The sequence below is a fragment of the Tupaia chinensis genome, unplaced genomic scaffold, assembly GCF_000334495.1.
Source record: "Tupaia chinensis unplaced genomic scaffold, TupChi_1.0 Scaffold000635_1, whole genome shotgun sequence".
NCBI lineage: Eukaryota > Metazoa > Chordata > Mammalia > Scandentia > Tupaiidae > Tupaia > Tupaia belangeri.
In genome coordinates, this window is record NW_006160155.1 from 943,209 (window position 1) to 965,256 (window position 22,048).

The 22,048-nt window shown below is 43.8% G+C and overlaps 2 protein-coding genes across 4 annotated transcripts; one reads left to right on the forward strand and one right to left on the reverse strand.

The window, feature by feature from the left end:
• The first annotated feature begins 2 nt into the window (after positions 1–2).
• VDAC2 (voltage dependent anion channel 2) lies at positions 3–17,350 on the forward strand. Of its 3 annotated transcripts, none has more exons than XM_006159555.2 (10): positions 3–57; positions 262–316; positions 1,363–1,431; positions 2,735–2,784; positions 7,834–7,986; positions 8,085–8,137; positions 8,635–8,862; positions 9,684–9,834; positions 13,646–13,703; positions 16,800–17,350. In XM_006159555.2, the coding sequence occupies exons 2-10, from the start codon at positions 286–288 to the stop codon at positions 16,889–16,891; spliced, it is 885 nt and encodes a 294-aa protein (XP_006159617.1). In that variant the 5' UTR covers positions 3–57; positions 262–285; the 3' UTR covers positions 16,892–17,350. The 3 variants fall into 3 exon arrangements, with proteins under 3 accessions (XP_006159617.1, XP_027631967.1, XP_006159616.1); XM_027776166.1 differs by lacking the exon at positions 13,646–13,703 and adding an exon at positions 14,685–14,742; XM_006159554.3 differs by lacking the exons at positions 13,646–13,703; positions 16,800–17,350 and adding an exon at positions 10,541–11,066.
• A 2,755-nt stretch (positions 17,351–20,105) lies between these two features.
• COMTD1 (catechol-O-methyltransferase domain containing 1) lies at positions 20,106–22,041 on the reverse strand (the record flags this gene model as incomplete). The annotated part of the gene is made up of 7 exons (XM_006159559.1): positions 20,106–20,354; positions 20,628–20,761; positions 20,984–21,070; positions 21,122–21,211; positions 21,300–21,405; positions 21,674–21,801; positions 21,951–22,041. Coding segments are annotated over 7 exons (789 nt in total), but the record flags the coding sequence as incomplete, so codon positions are not given.
• Positions 22,042–22,048: the final 7 nt, after the last annotated feature.

The following is a 22,048-nucleotide window of genomic DNA, read 5'->3' on the forward strand; positions in this document are numbered from 1 at the left end:
GCGCGGTCTCAGCTGCGAGCGGGGCGCTGGCGGCGGCCCCCCTCAGGAGACCACCAGGTACTACGGTGGCCTCCTCACGCTGACCCAGGGGCCTAGGCCACCGCGGTCAAGCCAGAGGCCTGAGCCGGACTCGGGGTCGGCCCTGGCTCCCTAAGATGGCCGCGCTGAGCCGCGGCCCCTCGCCCCTCTTAGTCTGAGACCTCTCTGGCTTTTTGGCCTGCCTCTGACCCCTGCTGACCGCATTTCTTGTTCCTTCTCCAGAGCACCTCTTCCCGCTGCCTCGCCATGGCGACCTACGGACAGTCCTGCGTGCGGCGTAAGTAGAGCAGGGATCTCTGCGGGACGTTGTGGCGGTGCCAGGGAGTTGAAGTTTGTCGACAGAAGGCCAAGACCGGTTTCCTCCCATCTCCCCAAGGACTTGGAAATTGTGCACATATCGGTGCCACTGCACCATTTGGCCACTTCTGAGGTGGAGGGATTGGGTTTCTGGATTTATGTTAGGAGGGCTGAGCTCGGGGACTTGGTCTGCGGCCGCATTCACCTTTGGCTTTTGGACATGTCTTTGAAAAACTCAAAAGCAAAAAGTTATTAATTGTTGGGTCGAGCTTTGGAGGATTGGATCAGTCACTTTTCTGTTAGAGTAGTAATCCCCCTTGTGAGAGAGCAAGGTCATTACATGTGCTCTTAAGGGCGTGGACGTGCTTTGTAGAATGAATGAGCTGGTGTAACTAGCTCAGGTTGCTTGCCCTTAAGCTGTCCTGCATTGGCTGAAGACTTGAAAATCGTATTAATATGTTTAAATATTTGATACTTAGTTGACTAGACACTTAAGTGAAACAGATGAGTGTATTTAAATACCCAGAGCATTCTTTCCCAATTCCACAAAATGTTGGTTTTGATCTTGTGAGGATGCTAACTGATATATATATAGGGGGAAAGGGCTTACTCTCAGGTTTTGAATTTGATTTCCTTTAGTTCAATTATCTCATCCCGGTGAATTTTGTCAGACGCTTGTGTGTATATACACTAGATTTTTTTTGGTACTAGTCTGGTGCTGGGAAGTAAGGCTATAGACACTATAAATTTAGGAGTGGAATGTTTCCTATTTTGGAAGAAATTCCCAAGTAGCGTAAGCACTTAACCAATTTAGAAACAAATCTTTTTAGATGCTATCTCCTCTTGGATCATATCATTAGAGTATAGTTTTATTGTGGCTCCTGGCTACATCTATAAACATTCCAGCTAGTTGGACTACATGAATTTGAACATCAGCAGTGGGTCATAGTTCTCCGGTAGGTGATAGTTCTTGGACAGAAAGTGGAAGAACAGGAATGTTAACACTGAAATCTTTCTTTCTACCAGCAATGTGTGTTCCTCCATCATATGCTGACCTTGGCAAAGCTGCCAGAGATATTTTCAACAAAGGATTTGGTAAGAACTTTTGAAAAAAAAATTTAAAACAAAAGTGAAAATGTAGGTTTTGATTCCTTAGAAAATTAAATCAGTCATTTCTTACACTGTAAATATCTTACTGTGTTAGTTCTTTTGTTATAGATTAAACTTTTATTAAGAAGAGTCCTTTGGGCTAGCTGGTGATGTACTAGTTGGGGTGGTTAGGTTCCTCATGGCCAGTTGAGTGGTTAGAGTTCTGGACTTGAAGGTTTGAAAAAACTCACCAGGGCATGTATGCATGCCTGGCCAGAATCCTGAGAAGAGAGTGGAGGAGAAGAAATTGAGGTGTGGCCATCCTCTCTGGGGGTGATTTCTTACTTTCTCTCTCTCTGTTGAGTGCAGATGCCGTGCCAAATTTAAAAAAAAAAAAAAAAGTTCCTTTACAATCTATTTCTCTCCTTACCCCTAATTCCTACAAATTAAAAACAAAAAATAAAAAACAAACTATGGTTCAAGGATTTTTGATTTTTAAGAAAAAGGCAGGACTAGCAGTTGGCATCATGGCTATGTCTGTCAGTGGACTCCCATGTAGTTGACCATGGTTCAAGTCCTGGACCCGGTGGCTTAAACTCACGCTAGGCGCGTGTGCGTGTGTGCCCAAGATCCTGAGAGGAGAAGGGATTGTGGCGTGGCCATCCCTTTTGGGGGGTGATTTCTCCCTTTCTGTTTTTCTGACGAGCACATGTGCCCTATAGCCAAAACCTCTCAAAAAAAAAAAAAAAAAGAAAAAAAGAAAAAGGAATTTGTGCTTTCATTTTCTTCAGTTACAGCTTTGGGTTTGATTGACTAGACGTAATGATGTAATCACTGTTTTGCTTTTGTGGTGACTTCTGATACCCTTTAATGGGTTAAGGGCTTTTTTGAGTGAATTTGGATTTTCCTGAAGATTTTATTCCACATACTGTCTCTTTAAATTATTGGAGATACCCCTTTGGGACATATGTACTAAATGTCTGTGCTATGATCTATTGGCTATTCTGAAATTAAAGTGAATTAGTTTTCTATTCAGATATTGAGGTTTAAAAATGTTTTGAAAGCCTTTTTTGGTGCTAAATGTTCACCAAAACACTAGACAAAGCATCATAGAGGTAGGCTGTCTTTTGTGGGTTGGTTTACATTGACCAATTTTAAAAAAACTTAATTTTAATATTGTATATCAATACTTTTTTATCATCCACTGAATAGGTGACATCTATCTTTTTCATATGTAGTTAAAAATTGATAAGCATCTTTTATACAAAAAGAATAATTTTTGTTGTCCTTTGCTTTCTACTTGGTGAAGGTTTCGGGCTGGTGAAACTAGATGTGAAAACAAAGTCATGCAGTGGTGTGGTGAGTATTAGCTCTCTACTAAGTTCTGTTGAACACTTACAGTTTTCAACCCATAACATAGTCATGACTGAAAGACTAGAACCTGTTTTATCCCAAAGAAGAGATAGAAGTTAATTTTAAGTTGTATGTAGCCTGATTTATTTTGGCTTTGGATATGACTTCTGATTTTCATGTCTTCCTTTGCCATATAATACCGTGTGTGCACAAGGAATTCAGAAAAATACTGGTCACATGGGACTCTGTTTGTTCAATAAGATTACAAGCTCGAAGGCAGAGAACCTGTTAGATTTTTTTGTAACTCTCTTAATTCCTGTCAGAGTTCTGGACATAAAAATACTCAGTAACTTATGAATTTGCATGTACTAATAATTTATATAATGGCTACATTTAGCAGTACTTCATGGACAACATTGCCATGTGTATTTTGTGAACCTAGGGAGTTCTGATTTGAAATTTTTTTGTTTTTGCCATAGGGCATGTGCACTTGCCAGAGACAGAAAGAAACTGAGCCATTACCCCTCCCTCCCCCCGCCCCTGCCACCTCCCAGAGAGGGTGGCCACACCACAGTCCTCTCTCCTCCAGTCTCCTCTTGAACTGTGGTCAGCCATGTGGGAACCCAGTGTCTTAACCACTACACCACCTGCTGGCCTCCCTCTCCATTTTGAATATTAAGAAGTTAGTATCATGGTGTCTTGATTTTTCCCAGTGAATGTCTAGAAAGGAGGCAAAGTAAACATAATTTTGAGTATTTTTTTTTCCCTTATTCTAAAACATTTTGTTTTGAGGATGGGTATAGTGTATGGATATTGGAATATCATTCGTTATTTTGATGAGTTCTCAATGGATATAACTGGTATTGATAAAAAATTAGTTATTTAGTTCCTTAATATCTTAGACTGGGCTTCTGGACATTGCTTATATCTGTCATTCAATTTCTTTGGTCAGAAAAGAAGTTTGGGCATTTACTTATAGTTGAGTGGCTTGCTTGGTCAAGTTAAGAGGTTACACAGTAGGGATTTGCTGTTGCTTTTTTGTGTTCCCGTTCTATTGAACAAATACACTTGCTATGTATTGAAACACAAAAGGCCTGGTGAAAAATGAAGTAGAATTGGGAACCAGCAGTTAGCGTAATGGCTATGTCGCTGGACTCCCACGTAGTCGACCGCGGTTCGTGTCCCGGACCCGGTGGCTTAAAACTCACGCCGGGCGCGTGTGCGTGCGTGTCCAAGATCCCGAGAGGAGAATGGAGGAGAAGGGATTGCGGTGTGACCATCCCCCCTGGGGGGTGATTTCTCGCTTTCTGTCTCTATGTCTCTCTCTCTCTCTGGCGAGTGCACGCGCCCTACAGTGAAAATCTCTCCAAAAAAAAAGAAAAACAAAAATGAAGCAGAACTCTCAGGCCTTGTGTTTAAAAAGCTTCTTTATAGTTAAGGAGACAAAATAAACGTTAAATTGGAAATAATGGAAAAATTCTATCAAGTACTACACTGATAAACCAAAATCTTTGTTGGAAGGAAGAGGCTTATTGTGTGTAGAGTTAGAGAAGTTTCATGGAAGGATGTTTAAGATTATGAAGGATGTATAGAAGCTGGATTAGATGCAGTATATTCTTGTTTGCGTTAATTCAAGTCATGATACTGATCCTGTAATAGGTACCTGGCCTCCAAAAAGTCCCATTAATGCCTGGGACTTAAACTGCTAGACATTCAGACCACTACATAATATAGAAGTTACGGTGTCTGGCAACAGAATGAAGGGTATATAAGGTCTGCCAGTGGTGTCTTCTGGCCCCATTCTGGTCCCAAAGGTAATGTTGGTTTTATTTCTTGAGGATTCCTAGGTGTGTATTTAGACTGGCTCTTCATCTATGGGCTGATGGATGGATAGGAGTGGGTGGAGCCTCAGGGTCATTAAATAATGTCCAGGATTAAAAAATAGCTATTCATATACATTCTCCATTCAGACTGTCTGCTAGAAGAACATGCTCCTTATGCTATTGTTTCAATCATGCTTTCCTTTTGTGTAGAGTACATGAAAATGTGCAAAGGTTTGAATCTTTCAGTGTCAGTTCATCTTCCCAAAGGTTGGCTATTTTTATGATGATTGAGGAACTAAGCTCTAAAACAGTTGAGTGTCGTCTTTAGTGTTACTCAAGTAGTAAGTGCTGCCCACAACTAGATGCCAGGACTCCTAATTTCATCAATTGTTCTTTCCTAACGTAATCCAGTGTTTTTTAGTATCATCAAGTGCAAAATACTGACTTGAAATTTGTTAATAAAAGCATTTAATTTCTGGAGATAGTATATAAAACTTAAGAATTTGAGTCTGTTTAACTGCAGAGCAGTGGTTATGAGTGTTCTGTTTTCAGAATAAAAGATGTTTTCCTTTTTTGATTCAGTTCTTGATATTTCTGCACAGCAGACACTGGTAGATAAATTTTGAAGAAGGACTCTGAGAGGGCATTTTAACAGTGTATCATGGAAGAGTTATAATTGCTGCCTATATATTAAGCTCTGTACAATCATTGGAATTTTAGATTCTCTGTAGCAAATATTAATTTTCAGATATACTCTATGTTCTTTGTTTTTTAGGTAGATTGAGTTCTAGACTTGATTGAGTCTAGAAATATATTAAGTTCTGTACAATCATTGGAATTTTAGATTATCTGTAGCAAACATTTTCAGATATACTCTATGTTCTTTGTTTTTTAGGTAGATTGAGTTCTAGACTTGATTGAGTCTAGAAATTATTTGTATCTACTATAAACAGATTATATAATTCATTTAAAATTGATCCTTAGATTATTTTTCTATTGATAATATAGTATATATTATATATGATATAAGCCAGCTATAGAGTAAGTCTTCTGAAAAGCCCTCCCCTCCTGCCTTTTTCCCCCCCAAATACCCAGAGGGCTAATGCACTCAACAGAGAGAAGGAGAGAAAGCACCACCCCACTTTATGGGGTGCAGCCATGCCTCAATCCCGTGGCCATTTCTCCATTCTGTCAGGATTTGGGTCATGCATGCACATGTGTCTCTCAAACTACCTGGCTGGGATTTGAACTGTAGTAGGCCACATGGCATCTGGCTTCATCAACCATTAGGGTATGGGGCTGACTCAGTCGTTCTCTACTTGTTTTGAAAAATGAAAATGTGAAAGATGATTGGAAAGGCCTGAAACCTGGTGAAGACTGTGGCTCAGAAAAATGCAGTACTGAAATCATAAAAAATTAAAAACAAATCTCATGTTCATGGTGTGGACTGCTACTGTGGAGTGCTTTTCCTTTAAGAATTTTCAGGAAACATTTCATAGAGTCTTTGTCATTATAAACGCTGGCTTTAATGATGTGGTTCTTTTTTGGATTTAGTGATGCAAAGAACCATAATGTTCTGTTTAGTGGTTTATTTGATATCAAGTAAATGGATAGAATGTCAAAACATCTATTTTTTTTTTCTATAGGGCATTTGTGCTCGCCAGAAAGAGACAAAATGGGGGTGGTGGTGGTGAGGAATCATTCCCTGGGGGTATAGCTGTACAGTAAGCCTGTCTGCTCTTTGGACTTTGGGGAGACATGTACATGTGCCCAGAGTGATTCTCAAGCCATCTGAGTCTGGAACTCAAACCATGCAGTTGGCCATGGGTTCCAGTGCCCCAGCCTTGATGCCATGTACTGGCCCCAAACACCCATTTTTCCCTTCTTGATTTTTTTTAAAGAATTATTTTATTTTACTTTATTTTATTTTTAATTTTATCAGGGACAGCGTGTGAGATAGAGAGGGGGATGGGGAAAGAGAGAGAGAGAGAAAATGAGAAAGTAAGCCACCAGGTCTGGGACTTCAACCACAGTTGGCCGTGTGGAAGTCCAGTGTCTTTCACCATGCCACCTGCTGGCCCCCCTCTGTTTATTTATTTATTTATTTTTAATTTTTTTTTTTTCTTGAGAGGTTTTTGCTATAGGGCGCGTGCGCTCGCCAGACAGAGACAGACATAGAGACAGAAAGCAAGAAATCACCCCCCAGGGAGGATGGTCACACTGCAATCCCTTCTCCTCCATTCTCCTCTTGGGATCTTGGGCACACACGCATGCATGCACACGCGCCCAGCATGAGTTCTAAGCCACTGGGTCCAGGACGCGAACCGCGGTCGACTACGTGGGAGTCCAGCGACATAGCCATTACCCTAACTGCTGGTTCCCCCTTTGTTTATTTTTGAATCCCAAATAGAAGCTTCTTTAGAAGGTATACAGTTGTTCATTGAGAATTTGGAAATGTAAGTTGTAAGTTAGGTAGCAGTTACTTAAAGGCTAAAAGTAAGTTATCACCCTTGAATACACTTGCAAAGTAGTGCAGTGCAGAGGATTACAAAGGGTTGTTCAGGAAGCTGGAAAAAGTAAGTGAAATTATAAAATGTTGCAGTCAAGTTTTTTTCTTTAGGTTTTTGCCATAGGGTGCATGTGCTTGCCAGAGAGAGAGACAGACAGGGAGACAGAGAAAGTAAATCATTCCCCAGGGGGGACAGCTACACTGTAATCTTTTCTCCAAATCATTCCCGGGGGGGACAGCTACACTGTAATCTTTTCTCCATTTTTCTCTCAGGATTTTGGGTCTACACACACATACACACACACACACACACACACACACACACACACAGTGTGACTCTCTTTTTATTTCTTTTTAAGAATTATGTTTAACTTTAATTATTATTTAAAAAAAATTTTGTTATAAGGCACGTGCCCTCACTCGAGAGAGAGAGAAAGCAAACTGCCAGGCCCAGGACGTGAACAAATGAAGTCGCCCATGTGGGAGTTAGCACCTTAACCATCATGCCACCTGTTGGCCCCCTGGTGTGATTTCAAGCCACCGGGCCCAAGACTCCACTCTGGTTGGCTATGCGAGAGTCCAGCGCTTTATATCTATGGGAGTCTAGTGCCTTAACTACCATGCTACCGGCTGGCCCCTCAGTGAAGATTTTTGCTTGTGTAAGTTAGGCTGTGAATTCTAGGCTTACAAGAAAATTCATGAAGACTTTTACTGTTTTGTCAGGAATTCTCAACATCAGGTTCATCTAATACAGACACTGGTAAAGTTACTGGAACCTTGGAGACCAAATATAAGTGGTGTGAGTATGGTCTGACTTTCACAGAAAAATGGAACACTGATAACACTTTGGGAACAGAAATCGCAATTGAAGACCAGGTAACGTTTACCAATACTAAAAAATGAGCTAGTGTTTATTTTTGAATTTCAAAAAGAAAACAAAGTTGAAAACAAATTCTTTTTTTTTTTCAAACTAGATTTGCCAAGGTTTGAAACTGACATTTGATACTACCTTCTCACCAAACACGGGGTAAATATGGACATTTTTATCTGCATTAAATTTAAAAGCATTTCTCTTTTGTATAGTTAGGAAGGATGCACATACACTGTTTGACTGCCTACTAAGCTACCTTGTGGTAGCAGAATTTCTGTTTCTGCTTTTGGAACACTATAGTTGTTGTCATTGGCTTGCTTTCAAATATTTGGCTCTTCATTTTAGCTCTAATTTGGGTAATTAACTTTTTGTTTGTTTGTTTGTTTTGTTGTTTCTTTTTTTTTGAAACAGTCACATTACTTTGTGACTATTTGCCAGTTCTGCAAAGCAGTCTTCTGGAGTAGTGGTGGTCCAGTTACTCCATGTGCCCATCTTTAGTTCATTGAGCTGTTTTGTATTCCTTGTTGTGTTGCTGCTGCTTTTACTCCTGGTTCATATAGCACTTCATTTAAATCTGTTTTGTGTCCTCTATGCAGAAGTTAGGTTTCTTTCCCATTGGACCGATTTTAAGTCAATTTGTTCTTTTTTTCCAGAAAGAAAAGTGGTAAAATCAAGTCCTCTTATAAGAGGGAGTGTATAAACCTTGGCTGTGATGTTGACTTTGATTTTGCTGGACCTGCAATCCATGGTTCAGCTGTCTTTGGCTATGAAGGCTGGCTTGCTGGCTACCAAATGACCTTTGACAGTGCCAAATCAAAACTGACAAGGAATAACTTTGCAGTGGGTTACAGGACTGGGGACTTCCAGCTACATACTAATGTGTAAGTATCCTGCCATTGGAGAGTGACGTAGGCCCTCAGAGGAGGATATTTGATGCTTCCTGTCATCTGTTATTCTAAGTACAATCTATAGGATTTAGGATTTCCCTTACCATCATTAGGCATTTCTAGAGTGCCTCTTGAAAGTGTATAGTAAAAACTACTAGACTAACTTTTGGTGCTAAGAGAGTAAATACTCATCTCATTTGAGGCTTGATGTGTTTTGTGTTTTTAGAAGAAGCATTGGACTTTGGCAGACTGCTACCAATACATTTGTTTGACTTCATTATGATGCATGTGGTGCTGGTTGTATAGGCTTGTCTATCCAAATTAAACAGATTAAAGTAGAGAGGACTTAACACCCCTCTCCCCCTGCCCCCCAGCAGTGCACTGGTAAATAATAATAAGCACAAGGAAGAAAACAGACATTTCCCATATTCTACCAGCTAGATATATGATCTTTGTCAGTGTTTTGTGTTTTCACATTTTTTGTGTGTATGTGTGTGTGTGTATAAACTACAAACCCAAAGGACTTTTTTGTAACCTTTCTCTCCATTTAATACATTTTGATAATTTTCCTATAGCATTATGTATTTTATAACATGATTGTTGGTGATAGTGTGGTAATTCCCTTGATAGATGTACCATGATTTATTTTCAATCTTTGTATTGGATATGGGTTGGGGGAAGGGCCTTTTTTATAGCTTTGGAGTTTTCAGTGGAACAGGTAAGCAGTGTTCTTTATTAAAATGTAATGCTGCAGTGTTTAATGTATGTGTTAGACATTCTTTATTCTGGATTTACTGATTTAAAATATCTTATAGCAATGATGGGACAGAATTTGGAGGATCAATTTATCAGAAAGTATGTGAAGATCTTGACACATCAGTAAACCTTGCTTGGACTTCAGGTACCAACTGCACTCGTTTTGGCATTGCAGCTAAATATCAGTTGGATCCTACTGCATCCATTTCTGTGAGTACTTTCTGTGGACTAAGAATGGGGCTTTTGGTTTTGGGGATTAATCTTTGGGCATATTGAATAGTGTTAAAAACTTGCACTGTGATTCACATAATCCCCGGTTTCAGTGAGATTGAAAATAGAATTCAAAATGCAGTTTTTTTCCTTTTTTAATTGCCAGAGGGTGCATGCACTCAAGGTGGAGTTGAGAGAAAGCATCCTGCAATAGGGCGTGAGGTGGGGTTGAGAGAAAGCATCCTGCAATAGGACATGGTCACAGTGCAATCTATTTCTCCATCTCCATTCTATAAGAACTTGGGGCACACATGCACACGTGCCTGGTGTGTTTTTCAATCTGTTGGTGTTGATTGTTAAATTTTGATGGCCTGTGTGTGATCTGACTCTCTTAACCACTGTGCTAGGGGGCCAGCCCTGTAATGCTGATTTTTCTGTGGAGACAGTGTTAGAAGTTTGATTTCCAGGCCAGGCCACAAAGAGTTTATTCAACCTCAGAAGCTGCTGAATTAGTAATTGATAATAACCCTGAGCCCCAAATCTGTCTAAACCCAGGAAATGGCCAGTGGTTTTGGCCCTGGGCAGTTTTTAACCCTGGGCAGTTGGTAAATAATAGTACTTTATTGTTACTTTGACTTTATCATTTTATTGTTTACAAAAATATCTTCAGCTTTGAGAGGTCAGTAGTATACATGGCATTTTGCAGGTGAAGAAACTGAACCTTGGTGAGGGAAAGGACTTTCACTACTGCTGGGGCATGTGGTAGACCCAGGACTGGACCCCCGTGTCTTTTGATTTCAGCAACTCATCCCACTTTGTCCAGAGCCCTGTGTCCTGAGGACTCCCTTCCCCATCTCAGGTACACTGGGATGTTTGGCCACCCCAGTCTAGTACTTGGGCTCTTTTTGCTCTTTATTCCTTCAGCCACAGCAGGAGGAAGTAGGAGGGAGTGTAGTGTCAGGGTCAGATGGGCTGGCTTCAGTTTCCGGCAGATCAGCTGTTCTTATGTATCAGTTGCTTACAGGTTGGGGACTGCCCGTACAGTATACTGGGAGTGAAAGTTTAACCGTCCATATAAGTTATTTCTGTTCTTCATTCCTGAGGACCATGTTTTGACAATTTAGGCAGTTTAGTTTTAGTCCCATTCTTGTTTTATCTGAGCACAGTTGGAGTCAGAACAAGAAGCACCCAGAATGCTTTTCTCATTGCATGGCAGTGATTTTTTCTTTTCTTCTTCTTTTTTTTTTTCCCCTTAATGAGAGAAAGAGGAAGAGGGAGAGAGGCATTTGTGACATGGTGTCCATGCTGCAGTTCTCTGCTCCAGCTCTGCTCCAGCCTCCCAGCTACCCAGGACTGCAGATAGGTGCTATAGTACACAGTGTGTTCAGGCTGGTTGGGGAATCTGACCCTGAATCTCCTGTGCAGCCCAGCTTTGCTTGTTGTGCCTCTATGACTGGGCTTCTTTCTCAGTTTCTCACTGCACTGTAGCAATAAAAACCTGATGATTCACAGTGCCTTTTCTGATAATTGCATTGCTGTTCTCTTCAAATGTGTGTCTGTGGCAGCATCCCAGATTCAATGCCAGCAGAAGCAGTGTCTCAGCTACTAGCACTTCAGTCTAAAGTGGGAGGGCAACCTGGGACCTCTGTGTCATTGACCTCAGGAATTGCTTTGGAAACGTATCTACCATTTCCCACTTAAGTAGTACTGCTGGTGGGTCAGTCCAGCATTAACTGGTAGCACTGCTTAAACTTGTATCACAGTTTTCAAGTCTACTCCTGTTTTTAAGTCGTAGGAACTTGTTTCAAACTCTCTGAGGTCTTGATTGTTGAGCACAAGATGGCTATTAATGGAGTATTTCTTACAGAGATAAGAAATTGTTGGTAGCTTATGAACACTTGGCTGGAGTGCCAAGTAAATACAGGTGCCATATGTATGACTTTGGCCTGTATATCATTTCTTTTTCTGGATTGGGCTATTTTGATATTTTCTTACATAGATAAATCACACTCAGCATGGTTGTTGGTAGCTTATGAACACTTGGCTGGAGTGCCAAGTAAATACAGGTGCCATATGTATGACTTTGGCCTGTATATCATTTCTTTTTCTGGATTGGGCTATTTTGATATGTTATTCATTATGAGAGCATAGACATTACAAGAGCATAGCCTCACAGAGGCTATTTGTCTCCTTATATCACAGACTTTAGATTGCTGCAGAGGAAATTTGCCAAATTAGTCTTCCTAGGCCCTGGAGTTTGGGGCCAAGTGCCCCCTGTTTATAGCCATAGGCTGCTGGTGTGGCTTCATGTTAGTAGTGTTGGAGAGCAGAGCTAGGAGGAGCTCCTTACCATGTTTTGCTCTTGAGGGTTTCTTCCAGCCCGTGAAGGGCTGTGACTAAATCCTAAAATGTTCGGATTGTTCCGGGAAGACGGGATTGGACGGGTAGATGATCCCTCTGGAACCTCCTCTCAAGCACATTCTAGTTGTAGCTAGAATCCGACAGTATTGATAAGAGGATGTGAGGGACCAGCAGTTGGTGTAATGGCTATGTCGCTGGACTCCCATGTAGTTGACCATAGTTTGAATCCCAGTCCCGGTGGCTTAAGCTCACATCGGGCACGTATGCGTGCATGCTCAACATCCCGAGAGGAGAGTGGAGAAGAAAGGATTGTTGTGTGGCCATTTCCCGGAGGGTGGGGGGTCTCTCTCTCTCTCTCTATCTTTCTGGCAAGTGCATGCGCACTATCGCAAAAACCTCTCCCCCCCAAAAAGAGGATGTGATATAAAAGACTGCTACTTGATTTGATTCTTCAGAGGAAGTACTTGTCATTTGGAGCTTTTATTAATTTTTTCTGAGAGAAAAATTTGCTATAGGGTATGTGCACTTGCTGGAGACGCAGAGACAGGTAGAAAGTGAGAAATCACCCTGAGTGGGGATGGCCACTTCACAGTCTCTTCTCCCATCTCTTTGGGATTTTTGAGTATGCACGCATGCACATGCGGCCAGTGTGAGTTTTAAGCCTCTAGGTCTGGGACTTGAATCATGGATGACTACATGGGAGTCCAGCGATGTAGCCATTACGCTAACTGCTGGTCCCTGATTTGTCCGTTTTGATTACCATTTTAAGAATCAACTTTTTATTTTATTATTTTTTGCATTACGTTCCAATAGGGGTTCTAAGCCACAATCCAACCCCCAGCGTTAGCCAGCTCTGGATCTTGGGCATGGATATGCCTGATGTACTCGGGGATGTTTCTAGGTGCAAAACCGGAACCTTACCATGTGGGTCAGCCTCACAGAACATTGCCTTTTATGTCTGTACCACCATCTGGCCCCTCATTTGGAGATACTTTAACATTTCATAGTTTTGGTTCCCAAGAAAGGCTGTGACAGTAATAATTTGTAAGTCATAAATTTAAATTTAGCACTCTGCACTTCAGGGCTGTTATATATCACCTCTAGTGAGCACAGTGGGACTTCATTTGCCACCTGTTGGCTTGGTTTTGTTGTGCTAAACTAGACACAGAACTGTTTTCATTAGCATACTTAGGCTCTTTGTGCTCTATGGGCAATTTGAGGTCTGTGGACATGGCCTAGTGGCCATCAAGAGTATTGTGGCCTACTGACAATTTCATTTTGGGTTGAATGGCTAAGAATTAAGTGGCAGCCAGTTTAACAATACACAGTATGAAATTTTATTGTCTAACATATGAATAAAAAAGCTAAACATGTCATATAGTTTTATGATAAGAAAATGTGCAGGAGCTTTCTCTTTATGCAAAAAATTTTTTTTGATTTTTAATTTTAGGCAAAAGTCAACAACTCTAGTTTAATTGGAGTGGGCTACACTCAGACTCTGAGGCCTGGTAAGTAGTGTTGATAAAATAAGATTGTTTTGAATTAAGTTTAAATTAAGCATTTAAAAACTTAACTTTCATTTCTCATCCTCTTTTGCAAACCTTTCATGTATACAGAAGAGTTTGAAGAAGAATACAGTAAATACATGTTTACCTTCTGCAATAACTTTTCTCTCCCTTTTTGACTGGGCACTTTGGAAGTTGCAGCTATCATCATACTAACCTCAGAATAAGGATGTTCTTCCTTTCTCCTGTACAGCCACAATACTGTTAACACGCCTTAGAATGTTACAAGTGGTTCCTTACTTAAAACCCTCTCCCTGTTCAGTTTTTGTTTCTGAAATGTTCCATAGTATTTTTTATATTGTTAATCAAAATTCACTTGTTTCTTTGGTTGTTCTGTCTCTATAGTCTGGTTTACTTTAACATAGTAGGTTTAATTTTGCTACTATTTGAACGTTTTGGGGGAAGTATCTTGACAGGCATTGCCTTTTATGTCTGTACCACCATCTGGCCCCTCATTTGGAGATACTTTAACATTTCATAGTTTTGGTTCCCAAGAAAGGCTGTGACAGTAATAATTTGTAAGTCATAAATTTAAATTTAGCACTCTGCACTTCAGGGCTGTTATATATCACCTCTAGTGAGCACAGTGGGACTTCATTTGCCACCTGTTGGCTTGGTTTTGTTGTGCTAAACTAGACACAGAACTGTTTTCATTAGCATACTTAGGCTCTTTGTGCTCTATGGGCAATTTGAGGTCTGTGGACATGGCCTAGTGGCCATCAAGAGTATTGTGGCCTACTGACAATTTCATTTTGGGTTGAATGGCTAAGAATTAAGTGGCAGCCAGTTTAACAATACACAGTATGAAATTTTATTGTCTAACATATGAATAAAAAAGCTAAACATGTCATATAGTTTTATGATAAGAAAATGTGCAGGAGCTTTCTCTTTATGCAAAAAATTTTTTTTGATTTTTAATTTTAGGCAAAAGTCAACAACTCTAGTTTAATTGGAGTGGGCTACACTCAGACTCTGAGGCCTGGTAAGTAGTGTTGATAAAATAAGATTGTTTTGAATTAAGTTTAAATTAAGCATTTAAAAACTTAACTTTCATTTCTCATCCTCTTTTGCAAACCTTTCATGTATACAGAAGAGTTTGAAGAAGAATACAGTAAATACATGTTTACCTTCTGCAATAACTTTTCTCTCCCTTTTTGACTGGGCACTTTGGAAGTTGCAGCTATCATCATACTAACCTCAGAATAAGGATGTTCTTCCTTTCTCCTGTACAGCCACAATACTGTTAACACGCCTTAGAATGTTACAAGTGGTTCCTTACTTAAAACCCTCTCCCTGTTCAGTTTTTGTTTCTGAAATGTTCCATAGTATTTTTTATATTGTTAATCAAAATTCACTTGTTTCTTTGGTTGTTCTGTCTCTATAGTCTGGTTTACTTTAACATAGTAGGTTTAATTTTGCTACTATTTGAACGTTTTGGGGGAAGTATCTTGACAGGCATATTGCGCCATGCCACAATCCTCCTGCCCCAGACTCCCAACGAGCTAGGATTACATGTGCCATCATGTGTCTGGTGTTGGGGTTGATCGAGAGCCCAACCCAGGCTTCCCACATGGCACTAGCCATATGAATTGGTGCCCTACCCTCTTGTGCCACTGTGGCTGGACCTGATTCTGTTTCCAACATGCTCCCTCTCAGGTGATGCCAGTGTTGCTGGTTCTCAGACTTTTTGGCTGGTGAGGTGCTAAAGTATTAGGAACTCTTTCTCCAAATGAGGATTTACCCCTAAACTTTATTTTGACTATTTTGAAACCTAAAGAAAATCTGAAAGAATGGTAATAGTGAATGGTACAATGGCACATATATATAATTACCCCACATTAATCAAGTACTAATGTGTTCCACATTTGTTTCTGTCTGTATTTTGTATACCATTTTTAAAAGAATTATTTCATTTAACTTTATTTATTTTAATTTGACCAGAGAGGGACAGAGAGAGTGAGTGAGAGAGAAAGCAATCTGCCAGGTCTAGGATTCGAACCACGGTCGCCCGTGTAGGAGTTCAGCACCCTTAACCACTGTACCACCTGCTAGCCCCTTTGTATACCTTTTTTACATTCCCTTTTTTTGTTTTTAAGTTTTTTTTGCCATAGAGCACATGCACTTGACAGAGAGGGAGGAGAAACCACCCTTCCAGGGGGGATGGCCATCCTGCAATACTTTCTCCTTCATTTTCTTGGGATCCTGGGCCTACACACATATGTAGTCATTGTGACCCCAAAGCCACCAGGTCTGGGACTTGAACCATGTAGTTGGCCATGTGGGATCCAGCTCCCCATCCTCCATTCCCTATTGACCCTTTACATTCACCTTTTTAAAATATATGTTTGGCGGACACATAGTCAAACCTAGTATTCATACATAACCTAAGAGTAAGACATTTTTCTTTATTACTGTAATAATAATACTAAATCAAGAAATGAACATTAATTTTTAAATTTTTTAGTTTGCTATAGGATCTGTGTGAGAGAGAGGGAGAGACAGAGTAAAGTCTAACCCCAGGGTGGATGGCCATGCGGCAGTCCCTTCTCTGTTCTCTCAGGATTTTGGGCACACACACACATGCCTAGTGTGTTTTTGAATTGTGAAGTCAGTCATGTGGAATTCAGCCGACTTCACCACCATACCACCAACTAGCCCTTAAGCATTAATAACACCTAATATGTATTCTATTCAGATTCTCCACTTGTCTCTAAATGTTTATTTTAGTTTTTCCTTTGTAGGATCCAATTACGATAGTTTATCTAGTTTCTCTTTAGATAGGATATGGAACATTACTTGTGTTTTCTAGAACACTTCAAACTTACTTTATTTTTTGACTTGGTTGATATCTTACCTAGTACGCTGCTTTTCTGAATTCTGGTGGTAGTTCAGTATTTCTAAGAACCCCCTGGTGACTGGCATGGATAGACCAACTGACAGGCTGAGGAAGTGACAGGCAGCCTGGGTAATTATTAACGAAGACTCGGGTGCTGTGTGAAGTGTTGCAGGTACATCATGGTGGTTTACTTTTGTTCACAGGTGTGAAGCTTACACTGTCTGCTCTGGTGGATGGGAAGAGCATTAATGCTGGAGGCCACAAACTTGGGCTTGCCCTGGAGTTGGAGGCTTAATCCAGCTGAAAGAAACCTTGGAATGGATATCAGATTTGGCCTTAATATATTTTCATTGTGACCAGCAGGCTTTTCCCCCCACAAGAAGGTGATCAAAAGAGGATGATCTAAACAAGAGCTGTATTTTAAATATTTAGACAGTTACTTGTTAGCTGGTTTCTAGTTGAATTGGTTATCTAGTTACCAATGCTGCAGTCATGCAGTCATCTATACATTATTTAAATGTATTTAACTGTTAAATGCGCTACCCACCAATAATGAAATAGACCTTTATGAAAACTGTGCAACTGTGTGCATGTTTGTTTTTATGTTCCTTTTAACATTGAATATTGCCATTGTATGAGATGGATCAGTGGCTGTTTTAAGATGAGGTTAAAAACTTTTTGTTAAATTCAACCATCAGAATTTCTTTTGGTATCTCAGAACACTGCAAATTATGAATAAAACAAGTGTACATAATTAATGACTCCAAATATTTGCAGAGTTAAAAAATTGCCAGCTGGGGTCAGATCTCCCTGGTATCTAGCTAATACTTTATTTTTCTGGTGAGCATTTTGCTCTTTACCCAGATCTGTGCCACAGAGTCCTCTGTGTCCCTAGAATAATTCCATAAGCTTTAAACAGGACAATAAAAAAGAGGATACATGCTTTTACACTCTTCAGTTTGTAAGTTTATGTAAAATTGCATTATAACATTATTAACCCCAGGAAGCGTTGGAGAATAAGTGATAGATCGAAGGGATGGTGTTGACAGGTTAGACATACACCATGCTACTGCCCTGGATAAGAATGAGGCTCTGGATTGGTGGGATGAGAGTAGAGTGGGGAAGTGGATGGAGGTTTAGACTCAGAAGGGAGTATATGGGCCCTAATTAGAGGTCATTACTCATTTCCTTGCAGGCAGGCACTGAAAGCTGGGCCTACGTGTGAGACCAGAGGCAGTCACCTCAGGCCGCGTGGCTGTTGGCCTTCATCTGGACTGGGTGTGAATGATAGACATTGATAGGTAATGGTGGAAAAGAGGAAAGAGGACGTTTTCTGATGAGAGGCTTTAGTTTGAAGGATATCATGAAAGGTTAGAGAAGGAATATTAGAAGTACAGCTTGAAGCTTGAGAGAAAATGGATAAGAAAATGGAATACTTTTGGGACTCATTATTCAAGAAATGAAACATGTGGAAAACTCCCAGGTTGAGAAGAATCTGATGAGAGATTAGAGCTCAAACAAGTTCTCCACATGGGGTAAGGATGAAGGTCCCTTCTGATCCCACCTTGTTTGTCCTAAGGGACTGGCTGGAATGGCCTCTGAGTCAGAAGACGGTTCTCTGAAAGGCCCTCCCTAGATACACATGACTTAATGACTGAAGGTTGGAATTTGAACCAACTTGTTGAGTCAGGACCCATTACTAAGCTGAGCAAAGCAAAACAGATGAAAAGGTATCTGTGTGACAGCAACTCAAAGAAGTATGAAGTAGACAATTCTCCAAAACTTAAAACTGCTGAAGGTTCCTGGTCACAGAGTCTGCTGGTGCCAGAAGTCCCCTGGGTGGTGATCTGCTATCCCTTAGCTGACCATTGGACCACCTTCATGTTGTGGCTGGAGTCCACCTGGCTCTGTAATCTGAGGTGTGGCACAAGTGAGGTACTGGCTTGTCGGGGATCTCTCCTACAGTAAGTTTGATCTATTCACCTGTGTGTACTCTGGTATGCTTTATGAGTCAGAAAAGGGTAGGTTATACTCAGGGGCCTGAGGATTGTTAGAAATGCAAAGCTTATCCCAGAAGCCATGGGGTTGTAACCAGCTGTGGGCTTGGTGGCTCCTGTGGCCTTGCTCAGCAGCCTCCAGGTGCGCCTCTACGGCCCAGGCCTTTTCAAGAGCATTTGGTAAAGCCGTTTCTGGTCTGGCCCAAGGCAGCAGTGTTAGTAGAAAGGATCTAACTTTCATCTGATGTGGAGATAAGGTCTTCCTGTGGTATTGGGGAGATTTAAGTGATGGAAGCGGAGCACCTGGCTTGAGCTGTTCATAAAACCAGACCCCTCACCACAAACCTGCAGATGATGGTGTTGAAGAGCCTGAAGTTTTCTTCATCCTAAGATGTGTTAAAAATAACCATATTGATGTTCTGCCAACTATTAATATATCACACCTCCCTGGCAGTGATTTCCTCTCATCTTCCTTCAGGGCTTAAGGGGAAGGGGGGGAGGGCAGGATATGCATTCAAGTCAGCCTTGAGGTTCTCACTGATGTCCACTGACCACAGCCTCTGAAAACATGGGCAAACTGCCAGCAAACTGGCATAACCTACAAAAGTACCTGTGACAGGCCTGGTCCCTTGCAAGGCCTCTTTTCTATTGTCAGATCCCAGATATAGTCTCCCACTAGTCCCACTGAACTGTTTTTTTTTTTTTTTAGAGGTTTTTGCTATAGGGCACGTGCGCTCCCCAGAGACAGAGACAGAGAAAGCGAGAAATCACATCCCCCACCCCTCTGGGGGGGATGGCCACGCTGCAATCCCTTCTCCGTTCTCTTGGGATCTTGGGCACACAGGGTCCAGGACGCGAATTGCGGTCGGCTACATGGGAGTCCAGTGACATAGCCATTACGCCAACTGCTGGTACCCCACTGAACTGATTCTTTCAACTGCTGGTACCCCACTGAACTGATTCTTTGTTTTTTTTGAGAGGTTTTTGCTATAGGGCACGTGCGCTCGCCAGACAGAGACATAGAGACAGAAAGCGAGAAATCACCCCCCAGCGGGGATGGTCACTCCGCAATCCCTTCTCCATTCTCTCGGGCTCTTGGGCACGCACACGCGCCCGGCGTGAAGTTTTAAGCCACCTGGTCCGGACAGAACCGCGGTCGACTAAGTGGGAGTCCAGCGACATAGCCATTATGCTAACTGCTGGTTCCCCAACTGAACTGATTCTTGACCTGCCCTTGTCTGAGATGTCCGAGGGAGACCAGGGAATGGGCACTACACTGCATCTAGCCCTCCGTCTTGTGGACCTGAGGTCTCTGCCCTCTGCACGGGGCATCCTGCTACGTGCCAGCTGGAGGCGCCTTTGTTGGGTCAGTCCTTGCGCTGGGCAGTCTCAGGACTGTGCAAGGGACTAGATGTGGCCTAGTGTGACTTCAGGCCCCTTTCATTGAAGAAGCTGTCTGAGCTGGGCTTTCCCTCCCTCCCCATTAAATGCCACATATGGAGGCTCAGGAGGTCGTGTGTCCCAGCCCCACTTTATTGGATTTAAGTCTCAGGCAAAGCCTAGCATTCCCAGGTGCCTTCCCCCCAAGCCACTCACTAGGGGCCAGCCCTAGATCTTAAAGGCTAAAGTGAGGCCATCACCCAGGGGCAGGAGGCTGATGTGAACCCTGACGTCCCTCCGGATGCGCTCGTTCAGAGTTCGTACGCACTCCGCCGCGACGTCCCCATGCTGAGGCTGCAGCACCTTTCCATGCCAAAGGACCTGCGGGGGGCGTGGGGCATCACAGGGGTGTGGCCAACCGGGGCACGGAAGGCGGAGCCTCAGGGGGAGGAGCCTGAGCGGGAGGCAGAGGTGAGGACAGGAGCAAGTTTCCGAAAGCCTGGGCATCCCGCGGGAGTCCCGCCGGGGGAGGAGCCTACAGGAACACGCTGGGTGGGGCTTTGCTGCAGTGGGTGGGCATAGGGAGCAGCTCAGGAAAAGTCGGGTACTAAACCGGGAGAGGCTCCTTCCTGCTCCCTCTTGTCTGTCCCTTACACTGAGGACTGCAAGGACGCCTCCGGGTCGCAGCAGCTGTAGGCACTGCTCGTAGTAGGCGGCGCAGTTCTCCTTGTCCGCGTCCACCACGGCCACGTCGAAGGTGCCGGCCTCGCCCGCGGCCAGGAGCTCATCTTGCGGAGGAGGGAGGGTCAGATGCGGATGAGGGTGCAGTCCCAGCGGCCAGAAACCCCTGCCCAGACATTGTGATGGACAGCACCAGACAGGCTGGCCATTGAGCGACGCCGGCCCCTCTACCCTGCGTGGGACCCGGCAGCTGGGCGCGAGACCTCAGCCCGCCGGGCACACCTGGTCACTGGCTAGCGCCTGGCGGTCCTTCCCGTTGGGATGCTCACCCAGGGTCTCCAGGGCGGGCTTCAGCCGGAGGTCGATCTTGTGCTCCATCTCCGCCTGCGGAAGGAGCAGGTCAGCGCCAACTCGCACTCTCGCCCGGACCTGAGGGGCTCGGCTGCGGGCCACTCACCTGCCGCCACGGGGCCCCGCGTCCACCTCGCAGGTCACCACGCGCCCGGCAGGGGGCAGTGCCAGGGCCAGTGCCAGGGCGGAGTAGCCAGTAAACGTGCCTGGGGACGGGGCATGGCCAGGCTTAGCCAGGCTGGGGGCACAGCCCAGTGGCCTCAGCCCCCAGTTATCCCGGCCACGCGTTCCTACCCAGGTCCAGCGCCTTCTTGGCTTTGATGAGCCGTGCCAGGTTGGCCAGAAGCTGGGCCTGCTCGCAGGTCATCATGGAATCCCCCTGTGGCTGCTCCAGGGTCAGCTGTGCAGGTGGGGAGAGGACGGCACCAGGCCAATCAGTCACCCACCCCTCACCAGGTTCCAGACCCCCCAGCAGCGCGGCTATGGGCGTGGCCTGGGGGGGACGGGCCCTCGGGGAACGCCCACTTCACCCGGCCTGGGATCCCGGAAGCCCAGAGAGTGCTACTGCCCAGCCCAAGGTCACAGAGCCACGTGGACCCGCCGGGCCAGAGGTGGGAGGTGGGTGTCTGTCCCCGCCCTGGGTCGCTCCCGCCCCCGTCCCCGCTGACCAGCCGCAGGCTCCGCAGCGCCGGGTGTTCACGCATGGAACGGCTCAGCAGATATTGCCACAGGGGACTGTTTTCAGGGGGCAGCAGGCGCTGCTCTCGTCGGAATCGCCATGGGGGACACCATCTCCCTGCCGAGGAGGGGGTGCTGGGTCAGAGCCCGGGGCTCCAGGGCGCCGAGGGTTAACCTGAGCCGCGGACGGCCGCGCGGGTTCGCAGGCTGTGCCCGGCGCCCGCCCGGAGGCACTCGCGGAGGGTGCGGCGGCGCAGTCGTGCTCACCTAGGAAGAGGCCAGTGGCGAAGGCGGCGCCTAGCGCGGCCGAGCCCACCGCCAGCGCGGCGGGCACAGAGAGCCGAGGCACCCGCAGGGGGCGGGGC

Excerpts from the sequence above, each read along its gene's own strand:
- VDAC2 (XM_006159555.2), top strand. The coding sequence starts at position 286 with ATGGCGACCTACGGACAGTCCTGCGTGCGGC. Across the intron at positions 1,432-2,734 it reads TATTTTCAACAAAGGATTTG|GTTTCGGGCTGGTGAAACTA; the intron begins GTAAGAACTTTT and ends TACTTGGTGAAG. Across the intron at positions 7,987-8,084 it reads AAATCGCAATTGAAGACCAG|ATTTGCCAAGGTTTGAAACT; the intron begins GTAACGTTTACC and ends TTTTCAAACTAG.